Below are 20,584 nucleotides of genomic sequence, written 5' to 3' on the forward strand. Positions count from 1 at the left end.
ACCCTACAACTTTTTGCAACAAGAGATCACAAAGACCGATCTTAAACAAACAACCATTTTCACTCATCGTCCGCAAAATGAAAACACCCAAACGTTAAATAAGGGTGTCAATTTCACCACAAAACTTCCGGAGGGTGGGGAAACTGAAGTATTTTTTTTCCAACCCTTTAAATTGGCTCAAATTGCGTAAGGATTGCACACAAATGGGGGGGATGGACCATTAGTATTGATTATTGAAAAAAAATCTATTTGACCATATTTGGACATGCGATGTTTCTGACGGACAGCGAGGATATATAAACACAAGTCTACTGACAGACCAAAGTGAAGCAGTTGTTTTCCTCAAAGTTCCTGGCTTTGCAATTTGAAAATTACATTTTAGTAAATTGCGACGTCGATATGATTCGATCAATAGTTCAGTCCTGCTGTAGATGGAATGGATCATTTCCCATCGATTCCAATTGGAAAAATGTTTTGAAATGAGAACAACAGTGACACGTTCGACCTCAGAGGCTCAATGCATTATGAAGTCATAATAGCTAATCAATAACAGCCTTCAAATGTGTCCTCAAATGTGTGCATAATGGAGTGAGAGAGAGGCAACATTTTCAAACGCCACACCCCAAGGCATTTTCTTAGTAAGTGCCAGCGTTACCTCAATTAAAATTCACTTGACGTCAAAACAGCCTTGTTTTGCTCCAATGTGTCTGCAAGCACTTTATTTATTTTTGCTCCGGTCTCCACACCCCGATGCATACGCCCATTCAAGTGATTGAATAGCAGCAACTCCGCAAACGTTTTAATTAACTGCCGCCCCTACTGATTGCCGCTGCAAAACAAGAGCACCTCAATAAGTATGAATGCTCTCCATATAACTGAAAATGAATGTACTTAAATTAAAAAAAAAAAAAGAAAAGAAACACAAGCACTCAGCCCAGTTTAACAAAGTCAAATCAGAGCTTTTGAAATATTCGTGTTGGATTTGCGCATGAAGAAAACATGTTGCGAGTTCTTTCCCAGTCAGTTTACGTGTTGAATATGACAAATGGTCCGTTTCAAGAGACCTCTTGAATAAAATACGACACCTACAGCCATAATATTTAGAGAGCATCATAAAACCAAACATGACACATGCAAATGTTCGCATGTGCTGGCTGTCTCATCGGGTGCAGGTGCTACAATGACAGTTTTGCTAAAAATCATCGTCACGGCTGCCGCGCTACCTTGCATTCTTTGTGCTCCACGGTGGAGGTGAGCGCCTTATTGCCATTGGAAAATAAAAAAATAATTTCATATGAGTGTATTAGGTCCACCTATGCATGTTTTTGAAATGTGGGAGGAAACCGGAGTACCCGGAGAAAACCCACGCAGGCACAGGGAGAACATGCAAACTCCACACAGGAAGGTCAGAGCCGGAATCGAACCCTGCACCTTCTCACTGAGAGGCAGACGTGCTAACCAGTCGCCAAAGTAAAATATAACGCAGCAAAATGAAAGAAGCGTCAATTCTGCAGATGAATATTCACGCCCTGCGCCAATCTGAACTCATCATTTACTCCTTATGACTCAACCGAGCTGCGTAAAAGGTCAAAATAACGGCCTGCTGTTACGACGGAACCTTTATATGTCATTGGCGATGTCATTCAACGTAATGGCCACAGCAGGACGAGCACGTCGTGTCTGTTGTGATGTACGGCATGCAGAGTGCTGCTGTCGAAAGCAGCCTTTCGAGTGAGTTATACAGAGTGTATGTGATCTCCGTGACACTGCTAATGCACACGGCTGACGGAATGGAGGATCGTATGTCTCGGACACAAAATGGATTTCAGTCGAGAGGGCTTTGTATGCGGACCATAGGAGAACTTCCAAAAGTATTGCATGCAAATTACAATTTATGGTATTTGACCTCAGCGCCGTTGTCTCAGCATCCTTTCATATGTTGTCGTCTCCTAATGAGCCAAGAAGGTCGTCACGGGTGACTTGTGCTCAAGCAAGCCTCGAGTCTCAAAGAGAGCGCGGTGAAAGCATAGCATATGCCGCTTGCGGAGGCGGCACTTCACGACAAGAATTTCCAGATAAGATTTTTCAATGTTTTGACTCAATTAGTGTGCAGATTTGTGCATGTGTCAGTTGCGACATCAGGGCGAAATTCATGACGACTTGCTCGTTTTGGAAAAAAAAAAAGAGAAACCGACTGTATTTGTAATTTCATTTCACACTTGAAGTCTGGGCAGGCACTCCAGAGACAACCATTTGTATACAAGCAATTTAAAAAGAAACCATTTCTCATAATGTCCCCCTTTAAAACATTATCTGTACTGTTCATAAAATTTTATGAGGGTGATAACTTGGCCCACAATGCTAATAGAATTGTGTTTTTTTTTTTTCCAAAACCGTATTGAGAATACTGATACAATTTTTCATACTGTAAAGCAGTATTTGTTTAAATAGATGCATGTATTCATTTACCAATAGATAAATACATGCGATTATTGCTTTGGAAGTATTTCTCGACAGCTGCGGGGCATAACGATACGACCGTGCAATCGATGTATCGTCTGCCCCGCGATCCAGCTACATCGATCAACGCTGGACGAGTGCACATGAATGCTTGCCACACGTCGACCTAACATTGTTCCAGTTATTGATAAGATATAATGTTGAAATAGTTTCATACTCAATTGCGAATACCATTTTTTTTTTTAATTCAAATTTGAATGTGATCTATAAATCGACTATTATTCGTTTTTGGCTCGTATACGTTATCTACGGTGGCCGTGCACACTAATGACGAGTGATTTTCTGTTTTCTGTTTTTATATTAGTCTCACATATTATATTCCTATATTATATCGTTTAAATGTGTTGAATTCCATAGACTGTTCATGACTAGCACTCCACATTTGTAACACGCACACACATAGCCAGTCCGCGCGTAATAACAGACAACACCACGTATTCTGCCAAAGACAACAGAATCGCAAAAAACATTTGAGATCAGAACACATACACACTCGCACACAGACAAGTTTGCAGGATTCTAAGCCTTGGGATAAACCGTGGAAGCAGACAAGGATCAACCATGGGAGCTGGCCTTGGACCTGTGAGACGGAGGGAGAGAGGAAGAACAATTTCAACCGACATGACGAATGAGAGAAAAACCGGTCTAGTGTGAGGGATCATATATATGTGTGAGGGCTGCATTTTTAGTGTCACTCTTTCTTGTCTGCATTCATCTTGGGTGCGGGTCTTTGCGAGGATAAGAAAAGTAACCCAGATATCTGACTTGCACCATTTCCTGAACTCCAGAGAATTGAAGAGACGTTCAGAACAAATTTGAAGTTCTTGTTGAGTCATATTTGAACATTTTCCTTCTTGACTATAAAAACGAACACACATTGAGTACATTTTGGTCATCGACATTTTCTTAGTGAGTCATTTCCAACAACACAATGGAATGATCAATTTTTGCAATCAGTAAAGCTCAGTGGATTTTAAAATAAAACTAAACCGAGAAAAATGTTTTTTATTTGGAGTTACCTCCCCCCAAAAAACTGTATCGTTCCACCGTTACTTTGAATGGATGAAGAGAACAAAGCATTGCTTTGGAAAGATGGAGGTAGATCTCTAGAAACTCTCCCATGGTGCCTTCAGCTGATTTATGATGTCGCCGCCCAGTGCATGTGTGTGAGCTGCGATAATGATGTCAGCACTATCGATGTTTTTCAAAGTGCTCCACAAACCCACATGTGGACATACGAGTTCCTAAGTTTGTGGAGGCGATCCCTCATAAGTGATCGGTTGCGCTCAGCACAATTCCCTTCATCACTTTCACCCTCTCTCAGACACGTTTCTTATCTCACAGCAGAACTTGGCCACCCACTTTTTAAAATTACAGCTACAATCAACTCATCTCTGCGATTCTCTCCAAAGAAGCAGGCGAGCTCCGGCCCCAAGGACCACGTGTTCTCCGGGGAGAGAAAAAAAAAAAATTTATACAAGATTGAGTCAGCCTCCTTGCATGTAATGTCAATTCTATTCATTTTCTTCGCCAGGTGTGTTTTTATCTGAACGTAGTCTAAATTTTCTTTGGCGGAATGCAGTTTTGTTTTTGCGTGCGTGTAGGTGTGTATGGGGGTGTGTGTCACCACAGTGAGTTTGTACTTGGAGCCGGTAAAATGACCTCACATGGTTAGCTTCAAGCTATTTTTGCAACGACGTAGAAAAAGCAGTCACATGCAAGCGCCATATTGACGTTATTAACGTAACGGCGTGGCTGTGTATAATTGTGAACGTCCTTTTGACATATTTCCGTATAAATGATTAAAGGGGCAGAACCTTACAAACCTGAGTCCACTCCTTAAGAATTTTGATAGCCGCACAAAGTAGTCAACCGCATGCATCCCATGCTTATGATACCAGACAAAAACAACAAGCGGGTAATTCACGCGGACTTGGTTTATGCGTGCTAGCATTTGGAATATACAAATTTGGAAATTGGGCCGCAACCGATGACGTTTTGCGACATCACAAGTTTGTACAAAGAGACAAGAAAGCAAATTCAGAAACGACATTATATCCCAATCAGAATGGGCTGTCTGTGTTGGCGAGAAACCACCGTTTTATAGAAATATTATATTTATATATATGAAAACCAGAGCTGGGCACTTGACCCTGTTTTGCCCGTCAGTCCCCCGCACTCCAGCCGCAATCTCTGTACCATTCCGGCCGGCCTCAACCCTCTGGCCTTTTTAAAAAAAAATTGTCGGCCCCCGACACACTGCCCGGCTGTGTTATTAGGGAAGTATGTGAATGAGCAGGCAGACTTGAGACATAACGAAAGGATGAAGTGATATTTGTCAACTGAGGGCTTGTGAAGCCCCTTCGACTCTGGTGATTCAGAGCTTCGTCAATAAATTTGAATGCGTTGAAAGCAGCTCTAGTGTTACTAAAAATCAAGTTCTCATCATGTGTTAACTCTTTCATATTGAACCCATGTTTTTTTTTTCTTTCCGTGATCAGATCAGCAATTATTTTTTTTTTAAACACGGCGATGGGCCCCAAAAGTGCTGATCACAAACGTACTACAAGTTGTAAGCCTGCACATCGGAATCTTGGCTGGAAGAAAATGCAGGATTGGTACTTGTTGGTAAACGTTTGCCCCAAGTCAGGCTGGCGTCGTTCCAAAAAACAGCCGGCACAATGAAGCCGAGGCAGTGACAACCCCTGCTGAATACAACCGATATCTCTAATGGCATTCTAATGTGCTAGCGCTTTAGCAAACAAAGAACCATGAGCCAAGCCGTCATTAACGATTCACAGTCACATTTCCTGTTGGGTAAACTTTATAGAACTTTCATGTAATGAGCCCTGCATTTATTTTCACAAAACTACTCTTTAGACCATGCAAGTATTACTAACACTTTGTCCATGTCTTTTCCTCACTGAGCAGTGTAATCCCGATGATATGAAGATTGCTTCTCTGTGCATTGTTGTGTCCAGAGATTTGTCATGTCAATTATTTGGGTTGTTATAAGGACAAAGACGTATGGCAGGGTATCTATTCGAATCAAGAATTTTACTTTAGTATGGAAGGCATTCTCAGATGAAGCAAAGCTCAAAGTTGGTGCATTAGTAAAAATATTATTATTGATATTAAAAATAGAAGCCACTGCAGTTACATTAATCATGTTGGTTTTATTTAACATGACCGGATAAAAACAATAAATACATCTGCCTTCGTGCTTGTTGGCGCTGACTTCACTGCGTCCGCCATTTTGTTTTTATATACTACTTTCCCCCGCTTCTCAAATCAACTTGATGGTCCAGATTACATCATCAGGATGGGGTCAACAACCCCACAGTGAGCCTTGGCGAGTTTTCCAGCCGAGGCCCCCCAATCCTCATTATGTTACCATGGTAACACACCCGACATGAAAGTGAAGAATCAACCGAAGGTACCTTGATGTGGAGATCAGTCGGACATCAGCTGGCTTTATGGTCTTCGCTTATTTGGCCTTTATGTGAACTCAAGCGCAGTCAACATTCAGAAAAGGTGATTCCTTCATGAATGACAACGTGGAAGAGGGGGGAAAAAAAGAGATTTGCCACTCAGAAAGGAAAGAAAGAGTACATGTGTAAAGTTATGATAGACTGGTTTTTTTTGTTTGTTTCATAAAAGTGGTTATGTTGCAATGAACTCATTCATTGCAGTGGATGTTTGAATGCCAGCCAGTGAATGTAAACATTTACTGTCACCGACAGGAATTTATCAAGTATGCTTTTCGTAATAAATACAATTTGATTTCCATAATTTCCTATGTATGATAATTACTTTGACACATAGTTAAGGTGCAAATTACTTCATAATCATTTCAGAATAAATAGTTATTACTGATAATCAAAGAGGTTGAAGTCTTATTGTCCTCCTTCAAAAATGTTCATATTTGTCACCACCCTATTTTTTTTTATTTGCAAGCTGAAGCGACAAGAGACATATTATCACATCAAGCGCACAAAAAACAGCCGAAAAAAAAGACTTTTTTTTAAATTTTTTTAATGGAGCTGGACATAAAATATTTTTGAGGGCACATGTTAAGACAACAGAACAGACATACGAGTGCAAAAGTGCCGCTAATCAGAAGCAAACTCTGAAAGCAATGCAGCTCTGCTTCACTTGCACCTCTGAAATATGTCTGATCTTCCGCCAGCCTTGCGTCCAAGTCCTGGACAGAGAAACTCAATGTGGGGTGGTTATTATGTAAATTAGGTGAGTGGAATGTCGCAATTTGGCCAAATCATCAGAGCAGCTTGCTTCCAGCTAATTCTTGGAAATAGTCAGCTAGTAAAAGATTGACTTGGTTGTTTACTTTCAAACTTGATCTGTGGCTAGGCGCTTCAGAGACCCAACAATTTTTTTTTCAACACATTCAGAAGTCCATTTTCTGTAATACGTCCCCTTTTATGGAACATTCAGCTAAATTAAAAAAAAAAAAAAGGGGGGGGGGGGCATCTTTTATAGGCGTATAATGGTAAGACTAAATTCAAACGACAGCCTCGGCTGAATGCAAAAACAAATGACTTGTAATGATGTTTTTCAGGATGTGACGTTCGCGGCTGCCATGCGTCGTTGTGTGAGGCCGACAGACACGATAACAGGCCGGCTACGATATGCAACGCTTACTTGGAGAGCTGAAAAGTGGGTCAGCCGGCCCTCTGAGAGCCCGCCTGTGCTGTTCGCCGATGTGGAACTAAGTTTGCCTGCGTCGGGAATTGCCAGCGAGGCTTCTTGCTCTCCCAAACGCTGGCTGCTTTGACCAAAGCACCTCATCTTGCTTTTCACTGTTTTGCCAATTGTCGCTACACGCTAACAAGATAACGCCTTCTATATAGCTGTATAGCAATGGCACGCTGAATTCTTCACGGGGGCATGATGCGAGTGGCTTTATCTCCATTTGTGACACATTTGTTCTCCTGTAAAGACAGAATGTGCCAAATCACCAATGCTTTGTTTTAAAGGGAACATACTGTGAAAAATTCTGTGTTTACTTGCTTGTGTACAAATAGTTGGACCTCTGGAGAGACTGCCTACCCCTCAAGTGTGAAATTAAATAACCACAACAACATCGTTTGATAAATGAACATGTGTCGGTGAGTGAGTAGTTTTGTATTTTGTGCTGCGGCCGAAGGATGTATCGAAGCCCGAAAGTAAGCAGAGCTGCAGTGGTCGGCCATTTAGCGATACTGCTTCTGACAGAATTTACTTTTGATAGTTTCTTCTGCTGCTATTACAGTGATTGGGGGCTATTCATATTGCCTTCATGTGATCGCGCACAGTTTTATTTTCAACAGTATATCTGCGGATTGGGCCCGACCCGTATGGGTCACGGCTCAAAGATGATCCATTACACCACCAGTCACGAGTCCATCATAGATGGATGCAACGGAGAGAAGCCGGTTTCTTTTCAAAATAAGATATTTTTTAGTCTCAAATAATAAATAAAGCAGAAATAGTGTAAGTTTTTTTTTTTTGGTAGCCTGGTCCAAAGTAGCCTACGCACCTCTGTTTTAATGGACCGAGTGGTGGCATCGTTTTTAAATTTCAGTCATTAAAATAACAGATGATCCGAAAGTGGATCACAAACAAGACACACTGTCCGGAAAGGAAACGCAAAAGCTACGCTTGACCGTTCCGAAGAATTGGCAGCGGTTTCCTACGTCTTTTGCAAGGTGCACCCAACAACCTTTCATATTAGCATCCATCTTGTATATACATGCCGAATTCAAGGCGGCAGATAAGAAGTTTAATTGAAGATGACTTTTCCAATCCCCGTCTCTCAGACTTCATTCATTGACCTCCCTTATCCTTCCATTGCCATCTCCTCAAGGCTCTCCGTTTGCTTTCGGGAATATTTGATTGGCAGTTTATAGCCCCCGGTTGCGCTGACAAAGGGGGGAATGCATGTTATCTGCAAAAGGTGTTTAAAAGTCATTTCGCAGAATTGACGCATGAGTACAACAAATGTAAAAACACAAACATTTACGAGTTAACAAAGCATTAAATGCACTCTCCGGGTAACACAATTGAAATGGTTAACTGAAAATACATGACACATTACAATCTACGCACATCCTTGTCCTGAGGCACTTTAAACTTATCCGCAACGCTGCATATATTGAAGTAGTCATGGTGAGCGAAAGAGCCAACTAAAGTCATTTAAAGTCACAACAAGTAAAAGAGCCCAAACTACTCGGATGATGGATGATGTACGGCATACTGCTAATGTTAGCTGCTAAAGCTAAGCCACTTTAAGTGTATGCCCTTGCTATGAAAGGAATCCACACATTTCTCCGCATGCAATCGAGAATTATGTAAAGTCAAAATCATTGAGAAGAAGCGAAATACATAATCAATGAGAAATGTTGCATTATGTGCCATCCGTCAATTTACAGTGCACAGGTGGCAATGTACATTACAGATTTAATGTTTCCAAAGGTTAACTTTTTACATGCACGCTCATTGTTGTAAGGGTTTAAAAGTGTTTTTCAACATTTATGTTACGGTCAAAGATTACTTCAGACTACCTACACTGTCAAGATTTTTTATTATTTTATTTTTTATGTAAACTATAGTTTGACAGATGAACAGATTAACTCCATTTCCGTGATTTCCTGTCACGACACAAATGGCACCCAAAGCAAAATAAAGGTGGAAAGGATCATTTCTGTCAGCTTTCTCCACACCCACTTGCAGTCTTTTAGGTTGACCCAATTATTCACCCTTTCACGCCCTCTACATTCATTAAAAAATGTTCGCAGAACTCAACCAGCAGCTTCTGGGAGTGGCTCGTTTCTAGTTTTTTAGAATCGGTTTCTCTGGAATCTTTGGGAATGACCACACTGCCTCTTTGTGGTTAGTAAATAAATGACAACTACTTTCGGCAGCCACAAAATTAGGTACAAGCCCTCAACTTCAGTCACCGCCGAGAAATGAGCTGTATCAAAATTCTGCTTTTATTACAACTTAGTAGTAACATTATTAAGCATTTATTTATTACCATTCAAAAAAGTAAATTATGTCATCTATTTTTGCAGAAAACCAAACGTTTAATTAAATTCAAGAGAGAGTAAATATACAGGTGAAAAAAAATTTGCTTCATGTGAAAATTTGTAATAGAGCGGGAAAAAGGTCAACGTTTTAGGAGTCACAAGAGAAAGGTTTCTCAAAATAGTTTTGAAAATAATGTAGTAAGAATGATCAGGCATCATTAAAATAGTCATTGTAAGAAAAAGTATCAAGTTTTTCCAAGTATATTATGAGTAAAAAAAATCTATTATTACAAGATTAAAGCCGTGACATGAAATAAACTCATTAACATGATACTTAATACTACTCCAAAAGTAATAATTTTAAAGTCAATAATATTATCACAAGAAAAGATTTGAAAGAAAATAGAAATAGTCATAATGTGCATCTCACTTAAGAATAAAGTCATGCTATTACAAGAAAAATGTTTTACATTTTGAGGATTTATGGACGATGGTCATAAACTGTTGTGAGTTCATTCTTGCTCTAACGTCTTCATTCTTGAACGTGGAGACCCTTCTCACAGTCATGTTTAGATTTTTAGAACTGATTTTTTTCCCTTGTTGTTTTTTTTTAATTATTTTTTTCTACTACCCTGCAGAAAGAACATACAGTAAATTCAGGGGGGAAAAATCACTAAACGAAAATTGGCTCTTTTGTTTTTATGATTTTAAGAGTTGTTTTTTTTTTTTATATTTAATTACAAGAGTACAGACATTGTTGAGAATGTCATTGTCACGGCTGTTAAACTGGAGTATACTTCTCTACCAACCAACCACAAGTGTACTAACAGCTCGAATCAGATCAGGTCAACTAGCCGTGACCGACACTGACTAAACCGTCCTTGTCCTTTTATGTGAATGACACTTGAAGACGTGCAAAGACGCTCAAGTGCCATCGACAAAGGTGTTCACATCGAGTGCCGTCGACAGAGATGCGATTTCACTTTGTGCTTCTCAAGGCAAGCCTGCAAGTGGAGGTCACGCAGCGACTATGACATCACAAACTAGAAAAGATGAGGAAGAGGAAGTCATAGAACTGGAGGGGGAAAAAAAACGTGTCACTTTGCATGAAGTAATTTCAATGTCAATAGCCATGACAGTACAATGAACGAAAGGAGAGGTAATCATTTCATGAGAGTAAAGTTATATCACAAGACGGGAGTAAATAATCTCAAAAGGCCATAAAATGCCTCACAAAAATATTTTAACATTAGATGAAATTTTTGACAAGTTGTAATATTAGGTAAGAAAAAAAATCTAGTAATAATTTAGCAACAGTAAAGGTAAGGCGGTCCATTATTTATTTTTTTAATTTAAAGAAATGTATTGGAAAAAAAAATGATTCCACTTCTGGCATGGTAGTCTCTGAACATTCAACCTTGTATCTATTTACACTTGGCACAAATGTGTTTTTTGTTTTGAGTGGGAATAAAGTCAATCATGAAATAATACTTGAAAGCAGCACCTGCTGGAACTGACAGAAAGCGTAAAAGCGTAGTGACATGACAAGGCTGGACGAAGTGACCCCTTTAAAAAAAAAATGAAAAAAAGCATGCAGCTGATCTGGTTTGGACTTATTCATTTGTGACTGCTCTGATGTAATGAAAAAAATCTTATATGTTGTACAATGCCAGGTTTTGCAAACACGAGAACAGTGACCAGTTGGGCAAAAAACCAAAAACTATGATAGACATGTCTACCCGTTTTCTTATCAGCTGGTGAAAGTGTCATGGACTATTTTTTTCCTCCCCCTTCTTGACTTTAAAAAGATAAACGTTATGTTTTTTTTTAGTGGGGTAGTCTTCAATGCTCAGGACCCCAAAAATTCATAAATATTTACCAGGAGACTCACGCTTAGCAATAATTGTGAATTGTCTGGCATGTCGATGCCCCGGAAAGTTAAATCCGAAAAAAATAAATTCAAACGAAAGCGGATGCAATATCGTTTAAGGCCTGCAGGGAGCGCCAAACCGCATTAACCCAAACTAATTGCTTTTCTAGTGGTCGACATTCGAGTCTCGACTACTTGGAAAATGACGCATTGCAGACTGAAATTTTCCACTTTGGAATTTTCAAAATGTATATTTTTTACAAATAACACTGACATAAGGCTTTCGAAAACTGAATTTGAATAATAAAATATAATAATAATGAAAAATTGTGACCTTTTTGCTCAATAAAGGTTGAGAAACACTGCTTTAAAGTAGCAACTTTCCAAGCTTTCCAAGGGCCTGTCTTGCCAAAAGTCAAACATTGAAATAATGCAAATAAAACTACTGAGGTTATGGCAGCCAGTTTACTTTTTTTTTTTTTTAGGTGGACAGATTGTCGTGCCAATTTCCAGACAGATGACACACTGCTAAACCCTATGTAATCCAAATTCGGATTTTGCTGCGTTTCTCTCAAATTACTTCATCAGTCGAAGATTCATTCGACAAGGAACAAAATGCTTTCCCCATTGGAGGTAAAATAATTTACATTTCTCATTTGTTTTTTAAAGGCAGCATACTTAATGGGATTCCAGACAATTTGAAAGATACATAAATGGGTTGAGACTAGGGATGGCCCATTTGACTCAATTTCAACTATGGTGGAAAAACCTTTGCAGGGGAGAATCTTTCCAAAGGTTCTAAACTCCTGTTTCAATATTTGGGTCATACTGAACATGTCCTTTCTGATCCAAGCGAGGCGGAAGAAAATGCATTTAAATGCTAACATATTCCACGTGATGATCAGCTGTTTGAAGTTGGGGTGATTGGCCATATTTGTTTTGGAAAACATGGCATTTTTTCGAGAATACATTATTGTTCAAATGAGAAGAAGAACATTGGAAAAGGTGCTAGCTACACTGATGGCACAAAAGCACAACGAAAACCTGAAAAAGAAATGAGGTAGTGTAGTTGATAAGGAGTCGGAATTTACCAGTTCACTTTTTTTTTTTTTTTTTTTTTTTTGCAATGCAGAATTATATTACTTGTCCAACTAAAATACTTGTTCAGCCATCCAAAACTTGAGCGTATTGAAATTTGAAATTGAGCTACAAAAAAAAAAAATCACTGGTTTCATCTACTTTGTAGAAGAAGAAGGTGGACACTGGACATAGACGCATCCTGGAATCGTGACCCGTAACATCTTGTGATAATACAGAGTTTCACAACATTTACTTTCATCCTTTTCAAATTCAGACATTCAAAAATGAAAAACGACAAAGTCAGTCTTCTGGCAACAATGAAAAGAACAACAAAAATGAGCAGAGAAAGTAGGAACGCAAAGCAAAAAAAAAAACATGAGAAAAGTAAAGTCAAAATCTTACGAGAATAAAGCGGTATGTTTCAGCAAATGTGAATAAAGAGTATAAAGTTGGAATCATATCTTAAAGATGTGCTTCGGTTTACGCAGAAATTTGCCTCCTCTCACAAGATTATGACTTTTGTCTCACGAATATCTTTGCATTTTTCTTACGTGATATTACAAATTTATTTTTTATATTTTTTTCAATAATAATTAATAATAAGAGTCAGAATACCGACTTTGTTTTCTGAGCTGTTGACTTTTCTCTCAATTAAAATATATCTTCTGGAGTATTGATATTGTTTGCCATATTGTTACAATTTCATGCTTGCGACTTTTTGGGGGGGAATGAAAATTTACCCAAGAATATAAAGTCGTGCATCAGTAAAGTGTCAACTTTCCTGGAAATAAAATCATTAAATTGAGTTTTGTGTGGAGACATTTTTTAATTTCTCTGAAAATTCCAAAAGCTATTCACGGAAGAATTGATTTTTTTTCATCTAAGAATTTTTTTAGAGAATAAAATCAGTGTTATTCATGAGGAAATTTGCAATTTTTCACGAATGACTATTACGCAAGATTGCAGCTATTTCTTCCTTCTCATAAAGAAAGAGACGTCCATTTATTCTTGCAGCATTACAACTTCACTCTCAGAAATTTTTTCTTCCTATGGTAACCATATCCAATGGAAATGAAGAAATAATCTCGCAAGAATAAAGTCATATTTTGATGACAGTAAATAGTTGACATTATTCACTTGTGAAAATAAAAACATTTCTCGTAAGATGACTTTTTTTTTCCCGGCAAAAAGGTTTTATGTTCGTGTGCAATTCGAATGATGAATATTCTTGCAGGCAAGTTATTGAAATTACAATTATTATTAGAAGAGCATGACTTCAGTACAACTTTCTCTTAAATTATGAATCAGAATTTATTGTCATTTCAGTACCACTTTATTCGGCCCTTTTTTTCTGCAAAAGCTGTAATCGTTTGAAAAAGAAAATCTTGTACATGGGCTCATTTTCAAATTTTCACTTTTTGCAACCTGGCAGCTCTTTCAGTAGTAATGTGAATTTTTAGTAGTTGATGTTTCCGATTCCCTACATTGTGTGGCCGTAACACTTCTTTGTAAATAAAAAATGAAAATAAACAAACCTTTGCCAAAGTCTGTACCCGATGATTACACTTTGAGCCACAAACAACTAGAGTGAGCTGACTGCATTTTTGTCCTTTTCACGTGAAGTGATTACGTAATAGACAAAACGTCCTGATGAAATCAAACTTTAGTTTCAATTTTGCTATGTTCATCTATTTCATGTTGCACCACGGGAAAAAAAACATTTAATCCCAGTTATGAATGTGCCTTTCATTGAGCATTGCGATAAAATCCATGATAATTTTTGTAGACGACGCGTGTGGACATTCTGTTATGACCTGATTTTTGAAGTGGTGCAAGGCTGGCTGTGCCCGTTTGGCAATTTGTCAGCTGGCCCTGCGCCACTTTGGGCATGACGTGGGGAGGGATGTCCTTGAAGATATGCCAGACGGAGAGGCAATATGATGGCGGAAAGTCGGTTTAAAGTTACGCCTGCTGGGATTTTGGTGAGTTTCATGAAGGCAGGCGGCACAATGGCCTCACAGTGCAGAGGTCGTGGGTTTGATTCCGGCTCCGGCCTTCCTTTGTGGAGTTTGCAAAAACATGCATGGTAGGTTGATTGAAAACTGTAAATTGTCCCTGGGTGTGAGTGTGAGAGCGGATGGTTGTTTATATTTGTGTGGTCTTCCGATTGCCTGGCGACCAGTTCAGGGTGTACCCCGCCTACTGCTCGAAGATAGCTGGGATACGCTCCGGCAACCCCTGTGACCCTTGTGAGGAGAAGCGGTACAGATCCTGGTTGGATGGATTGATCAAGACACACGCAGACAGATTCTTTAGCCTGACGTCATACAGACCTGATTTCATTCATAAGTAGGAAAACAGCAGGTATCAAAGCTTCTGAATCGTAGAAATCAATTCATCCCACTGGCTGGCATGCAGTATTTAACGAGGGTGCTGTTGCCACACCGGCCAAGCGTAATGCTCCGATTGCGGATCCATGCATTATGCTCCATGCAGAGATATCTCCAAGCAAGATGTAAGTGTGCCACATTTCAAGGAAATGAGAGGAGCTGCTTTGATTGAAAATAACATGTATTCACGGGCAAAATGGCACATGCTGCCCTTTTTCAATGCAAAGTTACAAGGATGAAAATAGAGCCCGTAGAGTTCAGTCCATTACTGTGTTCAGAACTTTTCTCTGTTCATTAGTGCAACAAGTGGGCCAACTCCCATTCAAAAAATGTCTTCTCACGAGGGACACGGGTGTGCTGGAGCCTATCCCAACTGTCGTTGGACAGTAGGCGGGGTACACCCTGGACTGGTCGCCAACCAATTGCAGATGTATTTGGGCAGTAGCTAATCAATCGTTCACAAAATATTGAAAGATTTGACAGATGTTTGGAACAAACTCAAATCTGAGGAAATGCCCAAGTTGTGCAAATGTTTCCACAAGAGTTAACCATTACGCTACAAATAGCCAAGGATTTATTGCAGCCCTAAAAGGTTAAATCAGCACCCGGCAAAATGACGAAAATGGAATAAGCTCATTCTATCTCTCAATGGCTCATTTGAAGTGTTATGCAGTCACCGTACGGCAATACAAAATGCCACACTCCAAAATGTGTGTGTGGTTTTGCGTGCAAAGAGCTGAGATACAATGGCACACATTCCAGTCGTGTGTATGCGACCCTGAGACAGCATGAGGCAAGAGACAGACACGGGTGCAGGAAATGGTGCTTAAAAATGGGGTCTGGATCCTCAGGTTTTGGTTCCCGTCTAAGGTCTGGCGTCGACACTGAATCTTTTTGCTTTCGTAGCCCAGAGGAATGTATGGTTACAATGCATACCCCGAAAACAAACACTCTACCTCTAAAAATAGACTATCATGTATTTACATATGTATGAAAGCGTGGATTCAAAGTACAAAAGAAATGCGACAATGAGGCGCGTATACACAATCATCCCTGGTAAGAATGTCTCCGTTTGCTCGAGGCTGCCCTGCAGAGACTACGGGCACAAGTAACCGTGTGCGACTGAGGTAGGTTGGACCAGGCCTGAAGTGACAAAAGGAACAGGGGTGAGACCGGCAGTCTTGGTCTTTGCTTGTGCTGAAGGGCAGCGTCGAATATCCCCGTTTTCCCCGGATTTGGGCACGGGCCGCGGCGTCTTCGGGGAGTGAAAGCCGTTGGTCAGCCCCGAGTCCTGCTTTGGGACGGCGCCATCCTCTGGTTCCCCGTTGTGGTTGGCCGCCGGACTTGTCGAGGGAAGACTCTGCTGGCTCGGGTCTAGCGACTGTTTCCCGGGAGGGTTCTGCTCGGTCGGTGCTAACGAGGGGCCGCGGGAGACTTTGGAGTCCTTGGCCCGCCCGCAATCCGCCTTGGCCTTCCCGCTGACCGGGTCAGACAGCTCCAAGTGGACGATGACCTCGGCCTCGACCTGGTTACTGGACGGGGATGCGCTCTGACAATCCTGCAATGGCGGAAGTTCTTGATTACATCACGTCATTCCAATTTGGGATGTTCGATAGCACATTTTTCATACTATTACCAGTACGCATACTCATCCCTTGGGTTCTCAACAAATTCCGATACCAAGTAACCGACACCACACGTATTTTGATACATGAAATTTCTCTTAAAGCAATGACAGATACATTTAAATAATTTAAATTGCATAAAATGAATGGCAATTTTCTATTATCCTTTGTCAATGTGTTCATAACATCCATATTTTGTGTAGAACACAAAATACTGTTCTACTTTTTTTTTAAGTATTTAACACAACAGGTTCCCTCTCGTCAGTGTCAGTCAGTCTCATTGCCGCGTGGCTCATCAGAAATGAAATCGGCTTTTGCGAAAGCTCCAACAGTGCTAGCAGACACATTAGCAGCTAACGTGGCTAATGGTTAGCCCAAGCATCCACTATCCATTCACCAATTGTGGCATAACTAACTCTGCGCTTCCACTCAGTCTTAGTAAAGCTGTGTTTGGAATCTGTCATCCATTGCTCGCCTTTAGCGTCCACATTCACGTCCACCTTTCCATTATTCGCATTATTTGTCGCCCGTTCCACTTTGGAGAAAATGTAAGACTTTTCAGTGTGCCTTACAGTCGTGGGAATATGGTAAATTGAATAGCGCGACAAGTAACATTTCCGAAAATACAGACCATTTAACCAGTGTTTTAGCAACACAAATTGGCAATTACTTACATGCTTCATGTAAACATCTTTCTACATACTGTACATGCATAATCTAATCATCTGTCTGTTCATTCACATGAGCACAAGGGTAAAACTTTTGCACTTTCCATTATAGACATTATTTCATTTTGACTTTTATAAATAATTCAGTTTGTTTTAATTAGTTTGTTAGAGCAGCTTTATTCAAATTATGATTTTTTAAGGAATTTGTTTAAATTTAGGTTTTATTAGTTTTAGTATTAGTTGTTTTCAATATATGGAGTATTTTTTTAGCTCAAGATAAAAAAAAAAAGGTCCTAAATAGGGGTGTAACAAAAACTGGTTTCGTCCGTAAAACCTTTTTTATTTTGATTGCAACAATGCGACTGCATCAGATCGAACCAAATCAAACCGCTCCACTTTGAAATGTATGGAGGTACGTATCGAATCATCTTTTATTGTATCTTGGAAGGAAATGGCACATTTAGAGTACTGACAAGTGCATTCAAATGCATGTGAAATGACAACAAAAAAGTCACTGCATCCTTCCACTTGAACTGAGCCGCACCATATCAAATTGAATCGTAATCTGTCTTCCCAAAAGACGCGGAAAGCAAACAATTGTTTCTAACCGCTTTCATCATGTAAATATCTGTCTGGTCATTCAAACAGTCACACACTCCAATCACATCCAGATCGAATATCATTGTCAATCTTCTACATAAACGCCAAACCACAGCATTTTCTTCTGGGAGGTTGACAGATGATCGCATTACGTGAGGTGTTCATTTACCGCATTGCTTGTCTTGAGTTCTCCGGCCATGAAACCCGGAGAGTCTTCCGTGATGGTGTCTCTGTATCGGGTGATTCTGTTAGCCCAGTTATGACTGATGGAGCCGTTCCAGACAGCCTGCAAATGGCCAATTATCGACACATGAAACACAAATGCGGAAGTGGGGAAGAGCTGGTTTCCACCTTGGGTTGAGGTGCTGGGGCGCCCCCACCCTCGGCGTCAGCGCTCACCATGAGGCTCTGCTCCTCGGGGGCTTCTGTAGACAACTGGCCGGACACTTGCCCGGTGGAGGGCATGAGTGTCTCCAGCTCGTGGCAATTGGTGCACTCCGGCACATGAGTGGGACTAGGGTAGCCCCCTCTTCTGTACTGGGGGGTCACAGCTGATGAATCCAGGCCGCCAGATACCCCCCTATGTGAGACACATTTTAAAAAGACAACGGTGCAAATGCTTTAAAAGGACGAAGATGGACGGCGGTGGAATGCAATTATTTTTACGATGGCGGATGTGTGACGGACAAATAAGGTAAAGTGCCCATGTATGCAGTAACGTAACAATTTCAGATGGACCAATGGATGAGACAGTGAAGCTCAGGCCAAAGGGCCGAAGAGACTGCGGCTGGAATCCTCTCATTCAAGTCAATGGGCCTGGCGAGCAGAACGTGCGCTTGAAAAAATTTTTTTACTCCAAGCTTCACTATTTCTTCCATTAGTACAGATGTAATTGAACACATCGTTAAGTACTGTCGTAAAACACAATTACGTGTCATGCATACCCTGTAATTCGGATTCTTTACCTAGTTTTAGTGTTGCGGAAACTGAAACACATGCAGAGGAGGATGCATATGAGCCCGAGACACACTCCGACGATGATGCCCGTCACTGCGTGGATGTCCAGCTCTATTGAAAAAAATATTAAACATATTCGGATCAGAGATCTAGACGTACAAACGTAATTTATATGGGTGGTTCTCAAAAAGTATGGTCCAACCGGTCGGACAAATGCTGACTCATTTTGAGAGTCATGATTTTCTTCCCTTTAAAATCAATCACCGGATGTGACTGCTTACAATATTGTAGACATACTGCAGAAATAAAATAAACAACTTTAACTAAAAATTAAAAGATTTGTGCAGTCGTTTGTGTGTGAATATGTTGTGAGGGGTGAAAAATAGGCGTCGCGGCCGCTTCCTCTTTGCGACATGACACACTCATAAAATTAACAGCCCTTGAAAACTCTTAAATGGTATCAGATTCAAACATTCGTTACTTTATTGTTGCCACAAGGTGGCACTCAGGAGCTACGACTGTAATTTACTGTATACTTCCAATGGGACGTCTTTTGTAAGTTTAACTGGAAGTTCAATGGGTTCGCTGCAAAATCCGACATTTAAAAACGTAGTAAGCTACGTGTCAACAATGTAAATAAGTTGCTAAACACTCATCATACAATGACAAAAAAACAAAACAAATAATCCATCCATTTACTTATTTTGCAATTTACTTCCAACAAAGAGGCGATATGAAAGTTGCTCAATTCATTATGTGTTGCTTTCATTTATAATGACTATTTCATAATCTGTGTCTGCCCACAAATGTTTGAAGTATTTTTGTCAATTTTCCTGCACAACAACAATCTACAATAAAGGAGGAGGTGCTATTATTTATTCTATTTTCTTCCCAAAAACGATACTTTGAAAACATTGACAAATGAAAGTTTTGGCCTGCACAGCCAAAGAGAACGATATAAAGCAAAAGTGAACGGCGCACTTTTATATAAGACAAGGCTAAAATTGAATAGCAATCAATTCAACTCCCTTCATTGATATGCATTTATGCCGTCTTATTCGTTTGGCAGCAGAATAAAGAGGAAACAGATGGCAAGCACAATCTCCCAAACCCGCACACACACACCATCTATGTCATTTCAATTTATTGTGCAAAGTTGCCAGCAAAGACGACGTATGACGACATAACCGTGAGACTGAAACGTCATATTGTACGGGACATATGTGAAAATGATATTTTATGGCTTGCATACGAATAGCTGTGCGTCTGTTTGGAGTGACTGCCCATCCATCATGTGTGAGTTTGCTGATATTGCGCCACATACAGACAGTCTCCAATAGCTACTGTAAATTACTGTCACAGATGTGTTTCTAACACCAGGGAACTTGTCTTCAGTGGTGAAAAAGATGGACCAATTTTTTTTCATTTAAAGAAATATAAATGTAACATGAATGGCACGTACCGTATTGGTCAGGAGGTGTATGAATGTCCTTTACAAGCGAATAAGGCCCGCCTCCCACCTCTGTAGATGCCCCCAACTTGAAAAAGTAATGGGTGCCACTGGTTAAGCCCCGCACCTTAACACTGGTGATGCTGCCTGTATGGAAGAGAAAAAACACACAGTAATATGTCTTTAAATAAGTGCATTCATGCAAGTATCCTCTTAATAAAATGAAGAGGTTCACGGTTCAAATCTAAGGCAAGGCCTTTTGGTGGGGAGTTTGCACATGTTCCTGCATGTTATTTTTCCGACTTCCTCCCAAATGTGTGGTAAATATTTATATATATACATATATATATATATATATATATATATATATATATATATATATATATATATATATAT

At 40.0% G+C, this 20,584-nt stretch overlaps 1 protein-coding gene and 1 long non-coding RNA gene across 4 annotated transcripts in view; one reads left to right on the forward strand and one right to left on the reverse strand.

Moving 5' to 3' along the window:
• Positions 1–6,912: 6,912 nt before the first annotated feature.
• Positions 6,913–7,624, forward strand: LOC148336969 (uncharacterized). The gene is made up of 2 exons (XR_015843298.1): positions 6,913–7,030; positions 7,100–7,624. It is a non-coding gene; the product is annotated as an uncharacterized LOC148336969 (long non-coding RNA).
• A 4,862-nt stretch (positions 7,625–12,486) lies between these two features.
• Positions 12,487–20,584, reverse strand: part of igdcc4 (immunoglobulin superfamily, DCC subclass, member 4) — a 64,057-nt gene continuing 55,959 nt past the window's right edge. For all 3 annotated transcript variants that reach the window (XM_088297153.1, XM_088297152.1, XM_088297151.1), the window contains exons 16-20: positions 20,201–20,335; positions 18,747–18,849; positions 18,181–18,361; positions 17,951–18,067; positions 12,487–16,446 (exon numbers count right to left, since the gene is read on the reverse strand). In XM_088297153.1, coding sequence (XP_088153279.1) covers positions 15,985–16,446; positions 17,951–18,067; positions 18,181–18,361; positions 18,747–18,849; positions 20,201–20,335 — 998 coding nt within the window. In that variant the 3' untranslated portion in view covers positions 12,487–15,984. The remainder of the gene's footprint in view (positions 16,447–17,950; positions 18,068–18,180; positions 18,362–18,746; positions 18,850–20,200; positions 20,336–20,584) is intronic.

The sequence above is a fragment of the Idiotropiscis lumnitzeri genome, chromosome 5 (assembly GCF_059441095.1).
Source record: "Idiotropiscis lumnitzeri isolate Australia: NSW breed Sydney's pygmy pipehorse chromosome 5, RoL_Ilum_1.0, whole genome shotgun sequence".
NCBI lineage: Eukaryota > Metazoa > Chordata > Actinopteri > Syngnathiformes > Syngnathidae > Idiotropiscis > Idiotropiscis lumnitzeri.